Source organism: Nomascus leucogenys, chromosome 1a (genome assembly GCF_006542625.1).
Source record: "Nomascus leucogenys isolate Asia chromosome 1a, Asia_NLE_v1, whole genome shotgun sequence".
NCBI lineage: Eukaryota > Metazoa > Chordata > Mammalia > Primates > Hylobatidae > Nomascus > Nomascus leucogenys.
The window spans coordinates 20261259-20282611 of record NC_044381.1 but is presented as its reverse complement, the minus strand read 5'-3'; the positions used below and the strand labels follow the sequence as shown (position 1 = coordinate 20282611).

The following is a 21353-nucleotide window of genomic DNA, read 5'->3' as shown; positions in this document are numbered from 1 at the left end:
CTTAGCAGTGGTGAGGTTTAATACAGGGTTTGGGAACCTCCAAAGAGAAAGTCGCCTTTCTAAATAATTAAGGGGTAACAGTCAGGTCCACCATTTTCAAAGTTTAAAAATAAATAGGCAAGAATTGCATTTCCCTGGTTTTTCAATCTCCTGGAACATCAATGAAGTATAATAAGAGGTTCTGCCACCCAAGAAGGAAAGGCATTGGTGAAAAGCGGGGTGTGTGTATTTGTGTCTGACACCACTAGAACACAAGAGCAGTGCTGGGGGAGAGATGCCAAAGCTGAATAGTGAAAGAAATAATATCAAAAGACTCTTCATTGGACTGAAAGAAATAAGAGTATCAAAAGACTCTTCATTGGACTGTTTTTTATTTTTTTAGAGTTGGGGTCTTGCACCATCACCCAGGTTGGAGTACAGTGGTGCAGTCATGGCTCACTGCAGCCTCCAACTTCTGAGCTTGAGTGATCCTCCCACCTCAGCTTCACAAGTACCTAGGACTACAGGTGCACACCACCATGCCCAGTTAATTTTTTAAAATCTTATTGTAGAAATAGTTCTTGCTGTGTTTCCCAGGCTGGTCTCAAACTCCTGGCCTCAAGCGATCCTTCTACCCAGAGTTCCAAAAGTGCTGGGACTACAAGTGTGAGCCACCGTAACCCAGCCCAGATTGGATTTTTCAAGGCCTGAACAGTGTTAGAACTATGACTCTCTTAACTAGGGTCAGAGAAAACCCAAGACAAATTATAAAACAAGCAAAAATTAGGGATTTTTTACTGACCAGGTCTTGGCACATGGGTTCCATTTTCTGAAGGGGATTTTTTTTCTGTTAATCTGTACATACATATTTTTTTTAGGAAAAACGGGTCCAGTTCCTGTATGTGATGACCTGAAAAATATTTACCAACTGCTTAAGATGCACTCAGAGGCCTTTCAACACATTTAAAAGATGAAATAGATACAGATCAGATTCTAGAGTTTCTGCCTTAATTTCAATATTGACAAGGAATTATATATTCGCTGAGAATCTCACTATTAAAAATGCCACTTGTCATTGTGCTTTCTGAAGGAGTTTGAAGAATATCTATTAATTGTTCCCATAAGATACATTAAGGGCTATTAATAAAAAGGAAAAAAACTCCATTACCACTCTGAAAAGAAATACTATCATTAGTATTACTGTTCCTATGAGTAATTTTAATCCAGTTGATAAGATGAAATGATTTTTGAATTATTTTTTATGTTTCATCCAGTTAGCTTTTATGTTAGCAAATCTCTTATGGATTTTATTAGCAAGATTTACAAAGCCCATGAAAACAAAAACCAATTTACTACAGCAATACAGAAAGAAATCCATCTCATCCATAAGTTGCACCTCAGAATCGTTGGAGCAAAATGCGAAGTGATGGAAAACAGTTGCATTTCACCAGACTCTTCAGAAGCCATTTTGCAGGATTACAGAATGGTTCCTTGGCCTCTCGGAAAAGTTAGGTCCAGACAGCTTCACCACTCACAGCAAAATATTCTGAAACCTTGATTTCAGTTCAGAGTCTTGTCCAAGAAGATTAAGTTGTTTTCAGGAGGCCATTACCGAGTGAAGCCTTCTTGTGTTGTGTTTAGGGTGCCATATTCTTGATTCTTCCCATCTATATATAAAACAAACCATATGATGGTATTATAAAGGGAGTACATTATTTTCTACCACCAGGCAAGCAAAGATTTATCATTTTTAAGAAGTCTGTTTTCGGCCAGGAGCAGTGGCTCACGCCTGTAATCCCAGCACTTTGGGAGGCCGAGGCAGGTGGATCACGAGGTCAGGAGGTCAAGACCATCCTGGCTAACACGGTGAAATCCCATCTCTACTAAAAATACAAAAAATTAGCCAGGTGTGGTGGCACGCACCTGTAGTCCCAGCTACTCAGGAGGCTGAGGCAGGAGAATCCCTTGAACCCAGGAGGCAGAGGTTGCAGTGAGCCGAGATCGCACCACTGCATTGCAGCCTGGGCAACAGAGCAAGACTCCATCTCAAAAAAAAAAGTCTGTTTTCCACTTAACTGTTAGCTCTGTTGGTTTAGGATGTTCACACAGAAGGCAAGACAAATGTTTCAGATGGCATTGCCTTCCAAAAAGAAACATGTAAACTTACCTCTTTTTCACTTATCTTATGGATAAGAGATAAGTGATAGGAAAGTAGAGGATAAGAACAGAGTAGAGAGAATCAGTTGGTTAAAAAAAATACAGTGTGGGTGTGGTGGCTCACGCCTGTAATCCCAGCACTTTGGGAGGCTGAGGCAGGTGGATCACCTGAGGTCAAGAGTTCAAGACCAGCCTGGCCAACATGGTGAAAAGCCATCTCTACTAAAAATACAAACAAAAATTAGCCAGGTATGGTGGCTGGAACCTGTAATCCCAGCTACTTGGGAGGCTGAGGATAAAGAATTGCTCGAATCTGGGAGGCAGAGGTTGCAGTGAGCCAAGATCGTGCCACTGCACTCCCACCTGGGTGACAGAGTAAGACTCTGTCTCAAAATATATATATATATATATACACACACACACACACACACACACACACACACAAATGCAAAGACATTGAGAAATTAAAAGAACAAAGATAAAGAGATCTTTCTATGGCTCAATAAAGAATGAGTGGAAAAAAGGGACAATTTAAAAATAAACTAAGTGAACACAATGATTTATTTCAAAGCCAAAAAGATCTATTCAGAAATGAGATCTTTGAAAAAGATAAACATCCTTATGGGCATTGTATTAGTCTACTGGGGCTGCCAGAATAAAATACCAGAGACTTGGTGGCTTAAACAGTAGTTTATTTTCCTGCAGATCTAGGGGTTGGAAGTCCAAGATCAAGGTTCTGGCAGATTCAGTCTCTGGTAAGGGCTTCCTTTTCGGTTTGCAGATGGCTGCTGTCTCATTATGTCTTCACGTGGCTTTCCCTTGGTGCATGTGCACCCTGGGGGGAAAGGGGGACAGAGACAGAGAGAGAGCACAAGCCTTCTGGTATCTCTTATGATCCTATTGGATCAGGGCCCCACCCTTATTACCTCATTTAACAATCACTTCATTAGAGGCCTCATCTCTGAATACAGAGGAGTGTAGAGAGTGGAGTTTGGGCATATGAATTGGGGGGAGGGCTCATAAACTTTCAGTCTGTAACAGTAGGGACTGACATCAGAGTTGAGTAACTGAACCTTTCTGAATACAGCTCTCTGGTTTTCCATCATGTGGTCTAACAGTTTTTCTTCTTCCAGACTCTCCCTGTTTTCACCCCTTTTCAAAGAAAAGCAAATGATGCTTTCTTTATCCTCAGTCTTAGAGCCCTTAGGAAAGCCATCTCAGAACTCAGGGTTTCCTTTGGAAGTGACTCAGCACACCTTGTTTGGCGAGTCCTAAACTACAGTTTCAGGGTCCCAAAAGTTCATTTTCCATGTGTCACTTAGGGATTTTGAGGTCAGGTGTTTGGGTCCGTGAGACCAAAATGATCCACAACCCAGTAGTGAATAATTTTGTGGGTCAGTCTTCCATATTTCAATTTCAAGTATAATGTTCTATTTTTGTAGTCCATTGACATAATGAAGGCCATTAGTATGCTGACCCCACTAATTAGGCAATATGTTTAGGAAACAATGGAGGTGAGAATAACTTACTATTTCTGAGCCAGCCACTGTTTTGGGTGGGAGTTTATAGGTATTTCCTTTGTGAAATGTGTAGTGTGATTTAAGCTTACAAAATGGAGAGTGTTTTATGGAATGTTTCTGGGGAGGCACCTTTCATGTGGCAAATAGTTGTTGATTTCAGAGCATTTCCCCATTTCAGAGTGTGACTATGCATTTTTGGTAATTTTACCTTCAAGAGTTCCAACTCTACCATTGTTTTCAGCTCTGCACAAAACACAGAATTAAGATGTCACAATATTATGAGTCTTGCCACCTGCTTAGAAGCTTTGTTTCTGATAGAAAGTCTACTTAAAGCTTGCCTACTGGAATAAAATCGTATTTTCTCCTTAGGGCTGTGAAATTTTCCCTTTCGTCTTATTTACAAAGGCTATTTATTCATATTGCCTGAGAGAATAAGAAATTATTGATATCACTAAAGTCAATGAATGCTTGATAAATATTGGATAAGTGGACAGATAGAGGTACAAAATTTTTGCATTTTCCACCTTCAAATCAAATAATTATAGAATCGTATTGCTGGAAATGTTATAATTCACCTAGTCAAGCTTTTTTTCTCCTAACATGTCTTTGAAGAAATTATTTTTCTAAATATTTGCTTTAAATAACTAACATTTGTTTGAATGTTTGAGTGTTCACTATGTGCCAAACACTCTTCTAAGTGCTCTTCCTGGATTATCCTAGTTAATTTTATAACAATGTTGTAAAAGAATGGAATTTATATTTAAGACAGCCTTGGGCTTGACTTCCTATTTAGTAGAAAACCATATGAAAAGTGGGTTTTTGTCTCTCAATCCCTTCTCCAACCATCCTGCAATTAGGTAAGACACTCTCAAGATGTCTTCTCCTAGGAGCCTCCCACACACTCACTATATAGGCACACACCTTTTTACCAGTTTCCAAGGAAACCTAATTGGAAAAATAAAACCTGCCACCTTTGTCAGAGAGAGTATTTTCAATGCTTCAATAACGGAAGAGGAGGGAGGTAGGAAAAGAAGCAGATAGTTCCTTGTTTAAAGATGATGCTGTTTTTGTTGTGCATATTCTTCTCATGGGGCCCTGTTGGCCTTTGAACACTGAATGTTGGAGTCTGAAAATAACCTATCTCCTATTTCAGTTCCTGCTAAAGTCAGCCCCAGGAAAGTTTATTGGGCTTAATCCATCTTCTACAGTGTCCTCCAGATACCCATTTTAGAAGTAGCCAGAGCAAGATTATCCACAGTTATGGGAATCAGGGGTGACATCAGCAATGAAGTGCACATAAAATCACAAGCCCTCATTTTGGCCATAGTGCACTTGGTTGCCACCTCCTCCTACATCAAACTGAGCTAAATATCTATACTTTTGCTAAAAGACAAGTCTTTCTTCCTAACTTATATTTGAGGTCCTGATGTTCATTGATGACTTAGCACCTGCACTTCATTTTTAAATTTGCACCTAGGAACTTGGAGATGTTACTCAGTGAGCTAAAGGAGAGAAGAGGGCATCTCACACACACACCCCCAGGTCTGCCCTTCATTTCACTTTCAATGCTGCCGTGGATGTTATATGAGAGAAAAGGAAAAGAATACAACATTCAGATGTTTCTTATCAGCTTTTTAAAGAAATGTGAGGCTGGGAACAGTAGCTCACACCCATAATCCCAGCACTTTGGGAGGCCAAGGCAGGAGGATTACTTGAGTCAGCCTGGGCAACTGAGCAAGATCTTGTCTCTACAACAAAAAAACAAAAATTAGCCATGGTGGTGCATACCTGGGAGGCTAAAGTGGGAGGACTGCTTGAGCCCAAGGAGATGGAGGCTACAGTGAGCTGAGATCATGCCACTGCACTCTAGCACTCTAGTCTAGGTGACAGAGTGAGACCCTGTCTCAAAAAAAAAAAAAAAAAAAGAAATGTGAGCTATTCAGACCATTAGAAATTAGTTTCAGGCTCAAGGAAATAGAAAAAAAAAAAGTCAGTTAAAAAGCTTCATTGCCTGGGTCTGACCCACAGACCCAGGCTGCATGATGGATGAATAACATACTCAGACACCAATATTCAGTGAAAGAGCAACTAGGGGGCCAGGCCACTCAGAGCTGTGGCAGCTGCATGCCTTGACTAGCTGGCCCTGCCAGCATTTATTCAGCACAGATTTAATGACAAAGGCTTTGAGTCAACACCACTACAGGGTAATTACACATGGATGATTAAAGGCCAGGTTTCTGGAGACACAAGTAAACAAGCTATTCAGATAAACTCCCTTGTATTATTTTGTATCTACTTCTCACCCTCTGCCCCAGGATAAGAACCACCACCTTCAGCTCATTCTTCCCGAAGCTTTGCAAAACACCCCCAGGCCTTCCAAGAAGGTTTGCTTCTCTTTCCTATAATTTCCTCTTACAATTTCTCCCACCACCCTGACTGAACTCCTACACTTCATGTTTGCTATACCTAGCTTTTATTTTAGTAGGTTAAATTTATTACAAAACAAAGCTGAGAAGCCTGGTATAACTGGATGTAAAGCCCATTCGTATCTATTTTTAGAACTGAGGATAGGAGGGAGTGTGGAATAGGGGAAGATCCTTAAGCTGGAACTTAGGGTTGGCCTGGCACTGTCACTTTTGTTCAGTAGGTCACTCCATCTCAGGTTCCCTACCCATCAAATGAGGGGGCTGGTCTCAAGGACAGGACCTTTCCTACTCTGAAATTCTGGAGCTCCTTCTCTTGGGGCCTAAAGCTCCTAAATGACTGCAGACATCTATGATTGCAGCTTGTCTGTCGTGATCTATTATTGTCCATATGATTGAGTAGCAAGTTCTTGTACAGGAAGGTAACCCACATTAAAACATCCCAGGAGACAAGCTCTGCCTTGCAATAACATAGTGTTTAAGGTCTGGCAGGGCCTAGAAAGCAGTGAGAGGCACTAGTGTTTTTAAAGTCAATGAATTATGTTTTTATGTAAAATGTTTTATGTAAAATACATAAGTGCTGACATTCTATTTTGACCCAGCATCATGCCACACTGAAAGGGCTTCCCAATGATAAGAGGTGGCACTCCTAAGTGTTGAAGTGAGCTGGGAGAGAGATGTAAGAACTTTACTCCCAGCCTGAATCAAGCTTCAACTGGGATTTAGGCAAACCTGGGTGATCCTCCGAGATTGCTCCTTGTGAACTGGTGATGAGATGTTATTACCAGTCAATAAAACTGAACTTGAATTAGGCCTATTTTCAGATGCCTCCTGGGTTTTCACTTTAATTCTCTGATGGGAGAGGTTGTGTTAAAGTGGGCTCACCTTCACTCTGGAATCTTGCTCAGTGCCCTTCAAAGACAAAAAATAAGAAACTGGGTTGCCTCCAAGAAATATTTTTCTGGCTTCTAAGGCAACCTCTGAACTGGTGAATCCAGCTCAGGCCTCTCCACCAAAGACCTGATGTTTATTTGGGGGCAAACATCTATACCAAATTCAAGTGGAAAAAGTGTAAGATGTACATGCAAAGAAGCTAAATGGATTATCATGATGCTATGAGCATCTGGACCAGCTACTGCTGTACCTCCCATTTACCAGATAAAAATAAAAGCAAGCTGATTTTACCCTTCCAGTAGATGCTAACTGACCCCTGAAACTCCTCTTCTGTGCTGTGTAAGAGTTCTGACGGCCGAACCTCCAGATTTCAACCTCCAGTATTGATAAGAGTCCTAGAAGGCAGTTATGCATTTGTTACCAGTTGTCACTTAGAATAACATTTATATTCTCTTTCTTGAGTCTTTTTTTTTTCCCAAGGTGGAGTCTCTGTTGCCAGGCTAGAGTGCAGTGGCAAGATCTCAGTTCACTGCAACCTCTGCCTCCCAGGTTCAAGTGATTCTCCTGCCTCAGCCTCCTGAGTAGCTAGAATTACAGGCACCTGTCATCACACCTAGCTCATTTTTGTATTTTTAGTAGAAACGGGGTTTCACCATGTTGGCCAAGCTGGTCTCAAACTCCTGACCTCAAGTGATCCACCAGCCTTGGCCTCCCAAAGTGCTGGGATTACAGGTGTGAGCCACCAAGCCCAGCTCTCAAGTCTTTTCAACCTGATAAAGTTACACTAAAATTTCTATTACAGCACTGAAGAATGTTACTTTTATTATTTAGGCCTGCCTCACCTTTTTTCACAAGATTTGAGGCTACTTACAAAAATACATCTGATGAAAAAGGATACAATGAATGGTTTTGAGAAAATACAGCCCAGGATGAGAAAGGACAATAGTAAGACGAACACGGTGAGCACAGATCCAGCACTGTCATTGTTGGGTACAGGTTATAAATTTGGCTCTGAACTCCCCAGTGAACAAAGCAAAAGAAAGAATCTTATCGATCACATGACTTATAGTATTTCTAAGATTTTTTTAGTTTCTCAGAAGAGGTCTGACTTTTCTTAGTGCTGAGATGTGAGAGCTGTTTCTCCCTTGAGTCCTCATAAAGAGAACACTAGATCAGTTAGGATAAACTTGCACTGTAAAGAACCAAAAACCCAAAATAACAATGGCCTGAATAAGTTTTTTTTTTTTTTTTTTTTTGAGAGTGGTCTTTTTATTATCCTTGTGAGAAAGAACATATTGTGATGTGAAGTGGGTGCATGACTTAGGGCAGAATTTCCTATAAACAGCAACAAAACCAGTGTTAAGTCCTGCATTTTGACACCTAGTCTAGTGTTAACATGTGGCCCCCTGACCTGCATTAATAAGATATCTTATAGAGAGACCAGATTCCTGCTTCCTGTGTAATTTGTAGAGCAATCCCAGGCTGCTCAGCAAACGAAGTCACAGCATGTGGGTGCCTTTGTCCCAGAAGCACTGCAATCAGTCGTCAGTTTCTGATTATCTCTCAAGTCAGTATAGGCAGTCCAGGGCTCAAATGGCCCTTGATGGGTGTCAGAAACTTAGAGCCTCATATATTGTTCCTTCACTCCATAGCCCAAGATTGTCTTCTGCTGTGGTCAAAATGTCCCCTCTAGCCAGCAAGAAAGAGGAAGGAAGGAGGAAGGATGCATCCACACCCTTTAAAGATAGATCCAGGAAGTTGTGTGAAGGACACTTCCAATACATCCTTTGGCCAGAACTTAATCACATTGCCACACCTTGCCGAGAAGGCTGAAAACCAGAGTCTTTATTCCAAGCCTAGGTAAAAGCAAGCTTTCTATTTGTTAAAGCATAAAGGCAGTACTGTCATCCCTTGCTATCCATGGGGGACTGGTTCCAAGATCCCCAAGGATACCAAATTCCATGGATGCTCAAGTCCCTGATATAAAATGGGGTAGAATTTGCATATAACAAATATATATCCTCCCATATCCTTTAAATCATCTCTAGATTGTTTAGAATGCCTAATGCAATGTAAATGCTATGTAAATAGTTGTTACACTGTATTGCTTTTTATCTGTATCACTTTTTATTGAAAGTTACTTTACCACAGTTCTGGACGCTAGAAGTCCAAGCAGCAGGTGTTTGGCAGGGTTGGTTTCCTCAGAGGCCTCTCTCCTTTGCTTGCTGGCACTGCCTTCTTGCTGTGTCCCCATCTTCATGTGGCCTTTCCTCTGTGCAAAGGAACCCCTGGTGTCTCTCTAGGTGTCCTAATCTTCTCCTATAAGGACATCAGGCAGATTCAATTAGGACCCGCCCTAGTGGCCTTGTTTTAACTTAATTACCTCTTTGAAGATCCCATCTCCAAATAAGTCACATTCTGAGGTACTGTTGGGGGTTGCAGCTTCAACATATGAATTTGGTTCGGGGAGAAGGAAGGGGCATGATTGGGGGGAACACAATTCAGTCTATAATAGGCAGAATAGATAGGGGAAGACAAGCAGTAGTCTCTTGCCACGTTAACCTGCCAGCAGCCCTGTAACTTGATAAATACTGCAGTAATTCTTTGGAATCTTCTGTTCTGTCTCACCTTTTAAATCCAAGACTCTTCGAAAGCACGAGTCCTAGAATTAAATGCAGTGCTTTGCACCTGTAGGTGCCCAGTGACTGCTTGCAGGTGTTGGTGGTAACTGCCCAAGGGATCACAGCCTGAGCAGACACTGGAACTCAGGATTCCTGATTCTCTACCACCTACTCTGCCCAGCATGCTGCACTGACTCTTTTAAGTTCTGACAACCAACACACCACCACCCACCATGTGGGAACTTAAAAGTCCTGTGTTTTTGTGTCAGATTTTTCATATCAAAGATTACAAGGCCTTAAAGCTTTACACAATTCTAGGGCTTCTACAGAGACCCCAGCAGATATCAAACTATTTTAAGCCCTTATATCAAAAGCCATTTGAATCCTTTCTGGACCATTTTGCTTTGTTTTGTTTTCTATGGACACTCTGCAGAAGTTTTAGGAGGTAAGGGTGAGTTGTCACAAGGTCAAAGCCAGCATACCACAACTCCAGGAAAAGTTGGAAAATCACTGCCCTAACCTCAGTGGCCTCTCCCCTGGAGCATCCAGTTTGAACAAAGACAAAGTAAGCCTCAAACTTGGAACAGTATTTTTTTTCTTCCACTTCTCTAACCAGCTTGCAAGCTGCCTCCCATTGAGCCAGAGTGAGACTTTACTTGGCAAAGATAATTTCACCTAATGTATGCCAACAGCCTTGCTCCTGGGGTACCTCTCAAATCCACCCCAGGATTCTAGGTTCCTGTACTTCCCTGTAGCAGGACTTGGCCCCCAGGAGGCTGTGAAGTTTCCATGGAAAGCCCCGTTGGCACAGCCTGAGACATAGTCTCTTCTCCTAGTCCATTTCTGCCCTAGCAACAGCTACCTCCAATGCAGCTTTGGAAGCTGTTCAATATAGCTAATTGTTTGCGTTGGACAGTAGTGTGTTTAGAGCTTATACATCTAAACAGACAATTATTATTTTCTATTTGCTAGTGGCAATGCCTGCCTGGTGACTTTGGCAGATGGAGAAAGGAGCTAATCCGTAGGTTATAAGCAGAAGGGTTATTGATTAAATGTCACCATCTGTTGGTGTCATTAAAATGATATGAGTCATAAAGAGTTGCTTTTGTGTTTTATCAGAAAAAGGTTAGCTTGAAGTTGAGAGAAAAGTTGCTACACTGTGGATGGTAGTGATGAACAGAGCTGGAGGGAGGCATCAATCCCAGAATGGGGAGGAGCCTTAATGAACTCATCAGCTTGATGGGTTTTCAGGGAAGCTGACTGACCCTCTGCTAGAAAAAAAATCATCTCTCATGTGAGATGGGGTATTTATTAAGAATGACACAATACCCCAAAGGCTCCCATGCCTATTTCTGGGGCATCTGCCAGGAGGTAAGGGGAAAGTCATTCATTTGGGTTAAACAAGAAGGATCGTATCTGGGAGGGAACAGACAGGTAAATATACCTGTCTCCTTAATCCACATTGGCCCCATGACACAAAGATTATTCACGTAGCTAGCTGACACCTTGGGAGGCTGGTGAGCCCAATAGGGAATGATATTCTCTACACCCGCTATATCCACAAGGAAGAGACAGAGGTGGCATAGAAGAGGGGCCAGAGCCAGCCCACCAAGCTTCCACCAAAGATGGGAGCCCTCAGGATGGAAGAAAGCAAGCAATGGATGGAATAATATGTGAATTGCATAGCAAAGAAATAGGGAGTGTGAGGTGTATATTTAAAAAGGATCCAGGGGACCAAAATAAACTGTGCTAACTTCCTGATTCTGCCTTATTATACCTAATCCCTTTAATTCCATCATATTTGCTGTTTACAAATTCTTTTACCCACTGCCAAGGACATATACCCAAAGCAGAAGAACCTGTTGTTACTAACCCTTTTCAATATGGCTTGGCATCCCTTTTTTAAATCATTATTTCAAATTGTAACTCCTAGAGAGAGTTGAAGAGATTGTATAAACCACTACACATACTTTAGGCAGTACCTTAGGTTTGCCAGATAAATAAACAAGACATAGCATTGCTGCGAGCCCGGCCTCTCACCCAGCCCTGACCTCTCCCTCAAGGCCAGCTGACCCGAGCCTGCCCCTCATGCGACCTCTGTAGGGACACAGGTGCTGGAGGGGGGTGCTGTTACTGTTTGAAAAGTGTGCGGTGCTGGAAGCAAGAGCCCCAGGGGTAGGAGCTTTCTAAAGTTATTTATATGGTCTCAAAAGGAAGCATCAGTGGAAAAGTTCCTGTTGATATTTTTAGGTCTGATGCGTGGTCCACTGCTGCACTTTCATTTTTAAACAAGCAGGGAAGGGAGTGATTGATGATGTCTACAGTGCTGTTTTGGAAGTGTTGAAGGCTCAGCTGACAGGCTAATGGTCACCCCCTGCTGGGCCCAGACCCTCCCCCCTCCATCTCTTCTAGCCCTGACTTCAGAAGCTACTGACTTCAGTGGCTGACAAATAAAACGCTGGCCACTGGCTGCCAAGTCAGAGACTCTGAGGTTTGTTCCCTGGCTCCGACACCCTGTGCAGGTTCAGTGTCTTGCTCGACTTCTATCTTCTGTTTCTGAGGACTGAGACATATGTTTGCATAAGTCGTCTTTGGCTGAAAGTACAATGGTTTAGAATTTAACTGTGGTTAAGCAGGTGACCAACTCACAACCTGAGAAGGGTGTGGGGGTGAGAGGGAGAAATGAAGAGAGGTGGGTCAATGGGTACAAACTTACAGTTAGATAGAAGAAATCAGTTCTAATGTTCCTTAGGAGACTAGCTAGCAACAACATGCTATATAGTCCAAAGCTAGAAGAGAGGGCTTGGAACGTTACCACACATAGAAATGATAAACACTCAAGGTGATGGAGGCCCCAAATACCCTGACTTGATCATTACACATTCAATGCATGTAAAAAATACAGGTACCCCATAAATATGTAAAATGTCAATGAAAGAAAAAAAACTCAACTACTGAAAAACCGATGCACTTAGCTATTCCAAGGCCAGTGGAAAGTTAATCTCTCTTAGTAGTATTACTGAACTGTTCCTGTGGTTACTTTCATTTGCCTGATGAAAATCAGTGTTCCAAAAGAAGAGAAAAAAATATTTTTTATCAGTGCTCTCCTTCCCAAGGAGCCTGAAGCTTGTGGCTCTGTCTTCAAGGAAATGGAAAGATGGGGAGATGGTGGTCATCAAGTCTTTTCCTCCACAGATACAGTTTCTTATAAGAAGCTCGTGAATTGTAGTTGTAGCCCACTGCAGTTGAATAATCAGTTGATGAACATGAGAAGCTGAAGAGCGTTCAAGGGGAGAAAAGAAAATTCTTACGTGCTTATGGCTGGGCAATGTATTAGTTGTTCCTAGGACTCAGACTGTGACAAATGAGGTTTATCTTACAAACCTCAAAAACACACATATGAAGCTACTGGAATGAGTCCAGAAAACTCCTGATAAGACATGCAGCTTCCCCTTTGTTCTGTGCTCCTGCTGTTGTGCCTGTGTACCTTTAATTTTTTTGTTTGTTTGTTTAATTTTACCTGTTTTTCTACCACAGACCACTGATGAGGAGGAGGATCAGCCTCTCAGCCTTGCCTGGCCTTCTGAAACCCGCAAGCAAGTCACATTTCTGATTGTTTTCCCCATAGTATTTCCTCTCTGGATTACCTTACCTGACGTTCGCAAACCTGTAAGTAAAGCATTTTAAAAATAGTTTCCTTGTAAAACGTATGGTACATAACAGGGTGCATAGTCTGCTTCAGTTTGTGTTAAAAGGAAATAAGAAGTACACTTGTATCAAAATTTCACATGTACCCCATAAATAGGTACAACTATTATGTAACAAAAAAAAAATTTTTAAGTTTAAGGAAAAAGAGAAAGTGACATTAAGACCACCCAAATTTCTCTAAGCAGACACACAACCACACTGATTGTTCAGGTTATCAAATCTGCATAACAAACTACCCCAAAACTTAGTGGTGTGAAACAACCATCATTTTAGTCAGCCCTTGGATCCTGTTGATCAGGAATCTGAATAGGGCACATTGTGGATGGCTTGTCTCTGCTCCATAATGTCTGTGGCCTGAAGTAGGAAGACTTGAAGGGTTATGTATATCTCATCTTGGGGTTACAATCATCTGGAGGCTTCTTGGCCATTTCTGGCACCTGGGAAGAAATGCTTCAAAGGCTAGCCTCAGCTGGGACTGTCTACTGGAATGCATAAACATGGCCTCTTCATGTGACTTGAGCTTCCTCACAGCATGGTGTCCTCAGGATAGTGAAATGGTTTTACACAAGAGGTCAGTCAGCACTCCAAGAGTGAGTGTTGCAGTGACAGAAGGCAGAAACTGCATGGTCTATGATGATTCAGTCCCAGAAGTTATATAGATTCACTTCTGCTATGCCCTATTGACCAAAGCAGTCATAAGCGTGTCTTGATTAAAGGGGGAAGAGACAAAAAGTTTACCTAGAATACATCAGTGTCATATAGCATATCACTCTCCTGTTGGGAAGAGTGTCAAATAATTTGCAACCATGTTTTAAAACCACCACAGCGTTTGTCTCTGAGAAGGTAAGAAGGGCAACTGAAGGTCTGAAGCAGGAAGGTTACTCACATTTTCTTGAACATTCTTGTGACTATCATTACTTTAATCGACTATGTTACTATCATTACTTTAATCGATTTTATTATCTACCATTATCATGTACTGGGTGCTCTGAACACAACAACATCAGCAAAGTACAACCTGAATATAGACCAAATCAAGAGAATACACCCACCCACTGTTGATGAAGTGAGTTCTTGGGCCATTGCCCCAGAGGTGAAAGAACTAATGAGAGAGGAGGAGAAACAGCTCTACTTCTTAGTATAGCACCACACACACAAACTTATTCAACAAAACTGTATACCTAATATGCATCAGATTCTGCACTAAATGTTCCTCGTGAGAGTCTCATTTCTGTTTGGAACAGCACACAGTATACTCGGAAATCCAGTCCATCCCAGGGCTGGCCCTTGTGGGGAGCAATGAGAGAAGCCCCAGTGGCTACCCTGGCCATGCTGCAGGGGCTGGCTCTCAAAGGGGGACTGCACAGGGAGGAGAGCATCGCGGACAGCTTCATTTTCTTATTATGTGCATCAGCCAGGGCAGTTGTCATAACCCAGATAACAAGTGCCTTGATTGATTCCTGTTGGTTTGCCAGCAGTTGCCAATCAGGAGACTTTGATCTTCTCTAATACCTTCTTGATCTTTCAACTCAGATTGGCAAGAGGATGAACATTTTGCCAGCCTTTATTCTAAAAGTCCTTCCCAACCCTGAGAGCCCAAGGCCTTGAGTTATTGGCCCACTGTAAACTATATTATGTAATTTCAGGAAACATCTAGGGTAGGAATATGTATATTGTTGGCACAAGTAGAAAGAAACTTAGGCACAAACAAGTTAACTAACTTATACCTGGTCGTTTCCTAGAAGGTAGGTCTGAGATCCAGACCCATGTCTATGTGACCACATGGCTTGGGCTTTGCTTCATATTTAGTGATGCCAGAAAGTAGAAAAAATCATTTAAAAAAAAAAACATTTCTAAAAGCACTTGGAATAGAATATTTTGATAACTTCCAGCATAATTTATCATAAGTCTTCAAGAGCTCCTTCATTTGAAAAAGGCAGAAGAAAAACCCCATCCCATTAGCTTGGCCCTTAAATAATGCAGCCTAGTGGAGAGCCACGTCTTGTCAAGTAGACAACGAGAAAGGACTTCTGGTACGGACTCCCAACAGTATAGGTTTCCTGGTAAGGGATGCATGAGACAGGTGTGGCTCACTTAAAGCAGTATTTAAGTTTCTTTATTCAAGATACCATTGTACAGCATCTGCACTATGTAAAGGCCTGACTTCCTGAAAACCTACAACCAAATAGCTGAATGTGTTTGATTTTTCTTGGCTCACACCACATTGACATTTCTAAGATATGCTTGCATTTTCTCTCCTCTGTCTGTCTCTCTCTGTCTCTGCTGTTTAGTCCAGTGCTTTTGCATGGCCCTAGGGAGGAAAATCAGGGAGACAGATACTGTTTTCTAAATTCCCAAAAAGGGCCTCATGTGGTGTGGCCCCCAGAAGATGGGGGCAGATTGGCTGATGAGAGGATGTTTGCACACAACCACTGAGGCACTCGGGAAGATGTGCAGGAATGGGAGGAAGATGCCAGTAAGTCAAGGCCCTTGACTCTCAGGGTTGGGAGGAACTCTCAGAGAAAGGGCTAGGCAAAGTGTTTATCCTCTTGGTAATCTGAGTTGAAAGGTCAAAGAAGCTGTTAGGGAAGATCAAAAGCTCCCAACTTCTGAACTGGTAACTTTTGGAAAACCAACAAAAATCCATCAAGGCAGTCATTACCTGGGTCATGACAACTGCTCTGGCTGATGCCACAATCCCAAGAGGCACAGAGCAAGAAAACAGAACTGTCCCCAGTTCTCTCCTCCCTGTGCAGTCCTCCTCTGAGAGCCAGCACCTGCAGAATGGGCAGGGTAGCCAGCGGGGCTTAACCTCATTGCTCCCCGCAAGTGCCAGCCCTGGAATGGACTGGATTTCTTTTGTTTTTCTGAGTACTCTGTGCTACTCCAAGCAGAAATAAGACTCTTATGAAGAACACTTTGGTTTTTTCCAACTTCCTTCACAAATATTTATTGAGCACCTATTATGTGCCAAACACTGGGCCTTGGCCAGTGCTTAAGAGATATAAAGACAGGATTGCTGGCAAGATGGCCAAATAGGAACAGCTCCAGTATGCAGCTCCCAGCAAGATTGCCACAGAAGGTGGGTGATTTCTGCATTTCCAACTAAGGTGGGGTGTGGGGTGTCGCCTCACCCAGGAAGTGCAAGGGGTCACGAAATTCTTTCCCCTACCCAAGGGAAGCTGTGAGGGACTGTGCCGTGAGGAACAGTGCACTCCAGCCCAGACACTGTGCTTTTCCCACAGTCTTTGCAACCCACAGACCAGAAGATTCCCTCCAGTGCCTATGTCACCAGGGCCCTGGGTTTCAAGCACAAAACTGGGTAGCCGTTCGGGCAGACACCAAGCTAGTTGCAGGAGTTTTTCTTTTTCCCCCCATACCTCAGTGGTGCCGGAACACCAGTGAGACAGAACTGTTCACTCCCCTGGAAAGGAGGCCGAAGGCAGAAAGCCAAGTGGTCTGGCTTGGTGGGTCAAATCCCCATGGAGCCCAGCAAGCTAAGATCCACAACTTAAAATTCTCACTGCCAGCACAACAGTCTGAGGTAGACCTGGGATGCTTGAGCTTGGTGGGGGAAGGGGTGTCAACCAGTGCTGAGGCTTAAGTAGGCAGTTTTACCCTCACAGTGTAAACAAAGCCACCCAGAAGTTCAAACTGGGTGGAGCCCACTGCAGCTCAGCAAGGCCACTGTGGCCAGGCTGCTTCTATAGATTCCTCCTCTCTGGGAAGGGCATCTCTGGGAAAAAAAAAAAAAAGGTAGCAGCCCCAAACATATAGATAAAACCCCCATCTCCCTGGAACAGAGCACCTGGGGGAAGGGGCAGTTGTAGGTGCAGCTTCAGCAGACTTAAATGTCCCTGCCTGCTGGCTCTGAAGACAGCAGCAGATCTCCCAGCACAGTGTTCAAGCTCTGCTAAGGATCAGACTGCCTCCTCAAGTGGGTCCCTGACACCCGTGTATCCTGACTGGGAGACACCTCCCAGTAGGGGCCAACAGACCTACCTCATACAGGAGAGTTCTAGCTGGCATCTGGCAAGTGCCCATATGGGACAAAGGTTCCAGAGGAAAAAACAGGCAGCAGTCTTTGCTGTTCTGCAGCCTCCTCTGGTGATACCCAGGCAAACAAGGTCTGGAGTGGACCTCCAGCAGATCTGCAGCACAGGGGCCTGTTAGAAGGAAAACTAGGCCAGGCACGGTGGCTCACACCTCTAATCCCAGCACTTTGGGAGGCCGAGGTGGACAGATCATGAGGTCAGGAGATTGAGACCATCCTGGCTAACACGGTGAAACCCGTCTCTAGTAAAAACACAAAAAACTAATCAGGCATGGTGGTGGGTGCCTGTAGTCTCAGCTACTCGGGAGGCTGAGGCAGAATGGTGTGAACCCAGGAGGCGGAGCTTGCAATGAGCCGAGATAGCACCACTGCACTCCAGCCTAGGTGACAGAATGAGACTCCGTCCCAAAAAAAAAAAAAAAAAAAAAAAAAAAAAAGAAGGAAAACCAAAAAACAGAAAGGAATAGCACATCCACTCAGAGACCCAATCTGAAGGTCACTGACTACAAAGACCAAAGGTAGATAAATTCACGAAGATGGGGAGAAACCAGCACAAAAAGGCTGAAAATTCTAAAAACCTGAACACCTCCTTCTCAAGGATCACAACTCCTCAGCAGCCATGGAACAAAAATGGATGGAGTATGAGTTTGATGATGACTTGACAGAAGTAAGCTTCAGAAGGTGGGTAATAACAAACTCCTCCAAGCTAAAGGAGCATGTTCTAACCCAATGCAAACAAGCTAAGAACCTTGAAAAAAGGTTAGACGAATTGCTAACTAGAATAACCAGTTTAGAGAAGAACATAAATGACCTGATGGAGCCGAAAAACACAGCACAAGAACTCTGTGAAGCACACAGAACTATAAATAGCTGAATTGATCAAACAGAAGAAAGGATATCAGAGAGTGAAGATCAACTTAATGAAATAAAGTGAGAAGACAAGGTTAGAGAAAAAAGAATGAAAACGATCAAAGCCTCCAAGAAATATGGGACTATGTGAAAAGATCAAATCTACCTCTGATTGGTGTACCTGAAAGTGATGGAGAGAATGGAACCAAATTGGAAAACACTGTTCAGGATATTATCCAGGAGAACTTCCCCAATGTAGCAAGACAGGCCAACGTTCAAATTCAGGAAATACAGAGCAACCCCAAGACACATAATCATCAGATTCACTAAGGTTGAAATGAAAGAAAAAATGTTAAGGGCAGCCAGAAAGAAAGGTCAGGTTACCCACAAAGGGAGGCCCGTCAGACCAACAGCAGATCTCTCTGAAGAAACCTTACAAGCCAGAAGAGAGTGGGGGCCAATATTCAATATTTTTAAAAGAATTTTCAACCCAGAATTTCATATCCAGGCAAACTCAGTTTCATAAGTGAAGGAGAAATAAAATCCTTTACAGACAAGCAAATGCTGAGAGATTTTGTCACCACCAGGCCTGCCTTACAAGAGCTCCTGAAGGAAGCACTAAACATGGAAAGGAACAACTGGAACCAGCCACTGCAAAAACATACTAAATTGTAAAGACCATCAACACTATAAAGAAACTGCATCAACTAACAGGCAAAATAACCAGCTAGCCTCATAATGACAGAATCAAACTCACACATAACAATATTAACCTTAAATGTAAATGTGATAAATTCCCTAATTAAAAGACACAGACTGGCAAATTGGATAAAGAGTCAAGACCCATCAGTGTGCTGTATTCAGGAGACCCATCTCACATGCAAAGACAAACATAGGCTTAAAATAAAGGAATGGAGGAAGATTTACCAAGCAAATGGAAAGCAAAAAAAAAAAAAAAAAAAAAAAAACAAAAAAACAAAACAAAAAAAAAACGGGTTGCAATCCTAGTCTCTGACAAAACAGACTTTAAACCAACGAAGATCAAAAGAGACAAAGAAGGGAATTAACATAATGGTAAAGGGATCAATGCAACAAGAAGAGCTAACTATCCTAAATATATATGCACCCAATTCAGGAGCACCCAGGTTCATAAGGCAAGTTCTTAGAGACCTACAAAGAGACTTACACTCCCACACAATAGTGGGAGATTTAATACCCCACTGTCAACATTAGACAGATCAACGAGACAGAAAATTAGCAAAGATATCCAGGACTTGAACTCAGCTCTGGACCAAGTGGATCTAATAAACATCTACACAACTCTCCACCCCAAATCAGCAGAATATACATTCTTCTCAGCACCTCACTGCACTTATTCTAAAATTGACCACATAATTGGAAGTAAAACACTCCTCAGCAAATGCAAAAGAATGGAAATAGTAACAGTCTCTCAGACCATAGTGCAATCAAATTAGAACTCAGGATTAAGAAACTCACTCAAAACTGCACAACTACATGGAAATTCAACAACGTGCTCCTGAAAGACTACTGGGTAAAAAACAAAATGAAGGCAGAAATAAAGATGTTCTTTGAAACCAATGAGAACAAACAACACAACGTACAATCTCTGGGACACATTTAAAGCAGTGTGTAGAGGGAAATTTGTAGCACTAAATGCCCACAAGAGAAAGCAGGAAAGATCTAAAATTGACACCCTAACATCAAAATTAAAAGAACCAGAGAAGCAAGAGCAAACAAATTCAAAAGCTAGCAGAAAACAAGAAATAACTAAGATCAGAGCAGAACTGAAGGAGATAGAGACATGAAAAACCCTTCAAAAAAAAATTAATCCAGGAGCTGGTTTTTGAAAAGATCAACAAAATTGATAGACTACTAGCCAGACTAATAAAGAAAAGAGAGAAGAATCAAATGGATGCAATAAAAAGTGATAAAGGGGATATCACCACTGATCCCACAGAAATACAAACTACCATCAGAGAATACTATAAAAACCTCTATGCAAATAAACTAGAAAATCTAGAAGAAATGGATAAATTCCTGGACATATACACCCTCCCAAGACTAAACGAGGAAGAAGTCAAATCCCTGAATAGACCAATAACAATTTCTGAAATTGAGGCAGTAATTAATAGCCTACCGACCAAAAAAAGCCCAGGACCAGATGGATTCACAGCCAAATTCTACCAGAGGTACAAAGAGGAGCTGGTACCATTCCTTCTGAAACGATTTCAAACAATAGAAAAAGAAGGAATCCTCCCTAACTCATTTTACAAGGCCAGCATCATCCTGATACCAAAACCTGACAGAGACACAACAAAAAAAGAAAATTTCAGGCCAATATCCCTGATGAACATCAAGGCAAAAATCCGCAATAAAATACTGGCAAACTGAATCCAGCAGCACATCAAAAGCTCATCATCACTAGTCATTACAGAAATGCAAATCAAAACCACAATGAGATACCATCTCATACCAGTTAGAATGGTGATCATTAAAGAGTCAGGAAACAACAGGTGCTGGAGAGGATGTGGAGAAATAGGAACACTTTTACACTGTTGGTGGGAGTGTAAGTTAGTTCAACCATTGTGGAAGACAGTGTGGAGATTCCTCAAGGATCTAGAATTAGAAATACCATTTGACCCAGCAATCTCATTACTGGGTATATACCTAAAGGATTATAAATCATTCTACTATAAAGACACATGCACATGTATGTTTATTGTGGCACTATTCACAATAGCAAAGACTTGGAACCAACCCAAATGTCCATCAGTGATAGACTGGATAAAGAAAATGTGGCACATATACACCATGGAGTACTATGCAGCCATAAAAAAGGATGAGTTCATATCCTTTGCAAGGACATGGATGAAGCTGGCAACTATCATTCTCAGCAAACTAACACAAGAACAGAAAACTAAACACTGCATTTTTTCACTCGTAAGTGGGAGTTGAACAATGAGATAACATGGACCCAGGGAGGGGATCATCACACACTGGGGCCTGTCAGGGGGTTGGGGGCTAGGGGAGGGAGAACATTAGGACAAATATCTAATGTAGGTGACAGGTTGATGGGTGCAGCAAACCACCATGGCACATGTATAACTAAGTAACAAAGCTGCACATT

The 21353-nt window shown here is 42.2% G+C and overlaps 1 protein-coding gene across 3 annotated transcripts in view; it reads left to right on the top strand.

The window, feature by feature from the left end:
- Positions 1-21353, top strand: part of SLC24A2 (solute carrier family 24 member 2) — a 273760-nt gene that overhangs the window by 228409 nt on the left and 23998 nt on the right. For all 3 annotated transcript variants that reach the window (XM_030819348.1, XM_030819228.1, XM_003260379.4), the window contains one exon: positions 13132-13263. In XM_030819348.1, coding sequence (XP_030675208.1) covers positions 13132-13263 — 132 coding nt within the window. The remainder of the gene's footprint in view (positions 1-13131; positions 13264-21353) is intronic.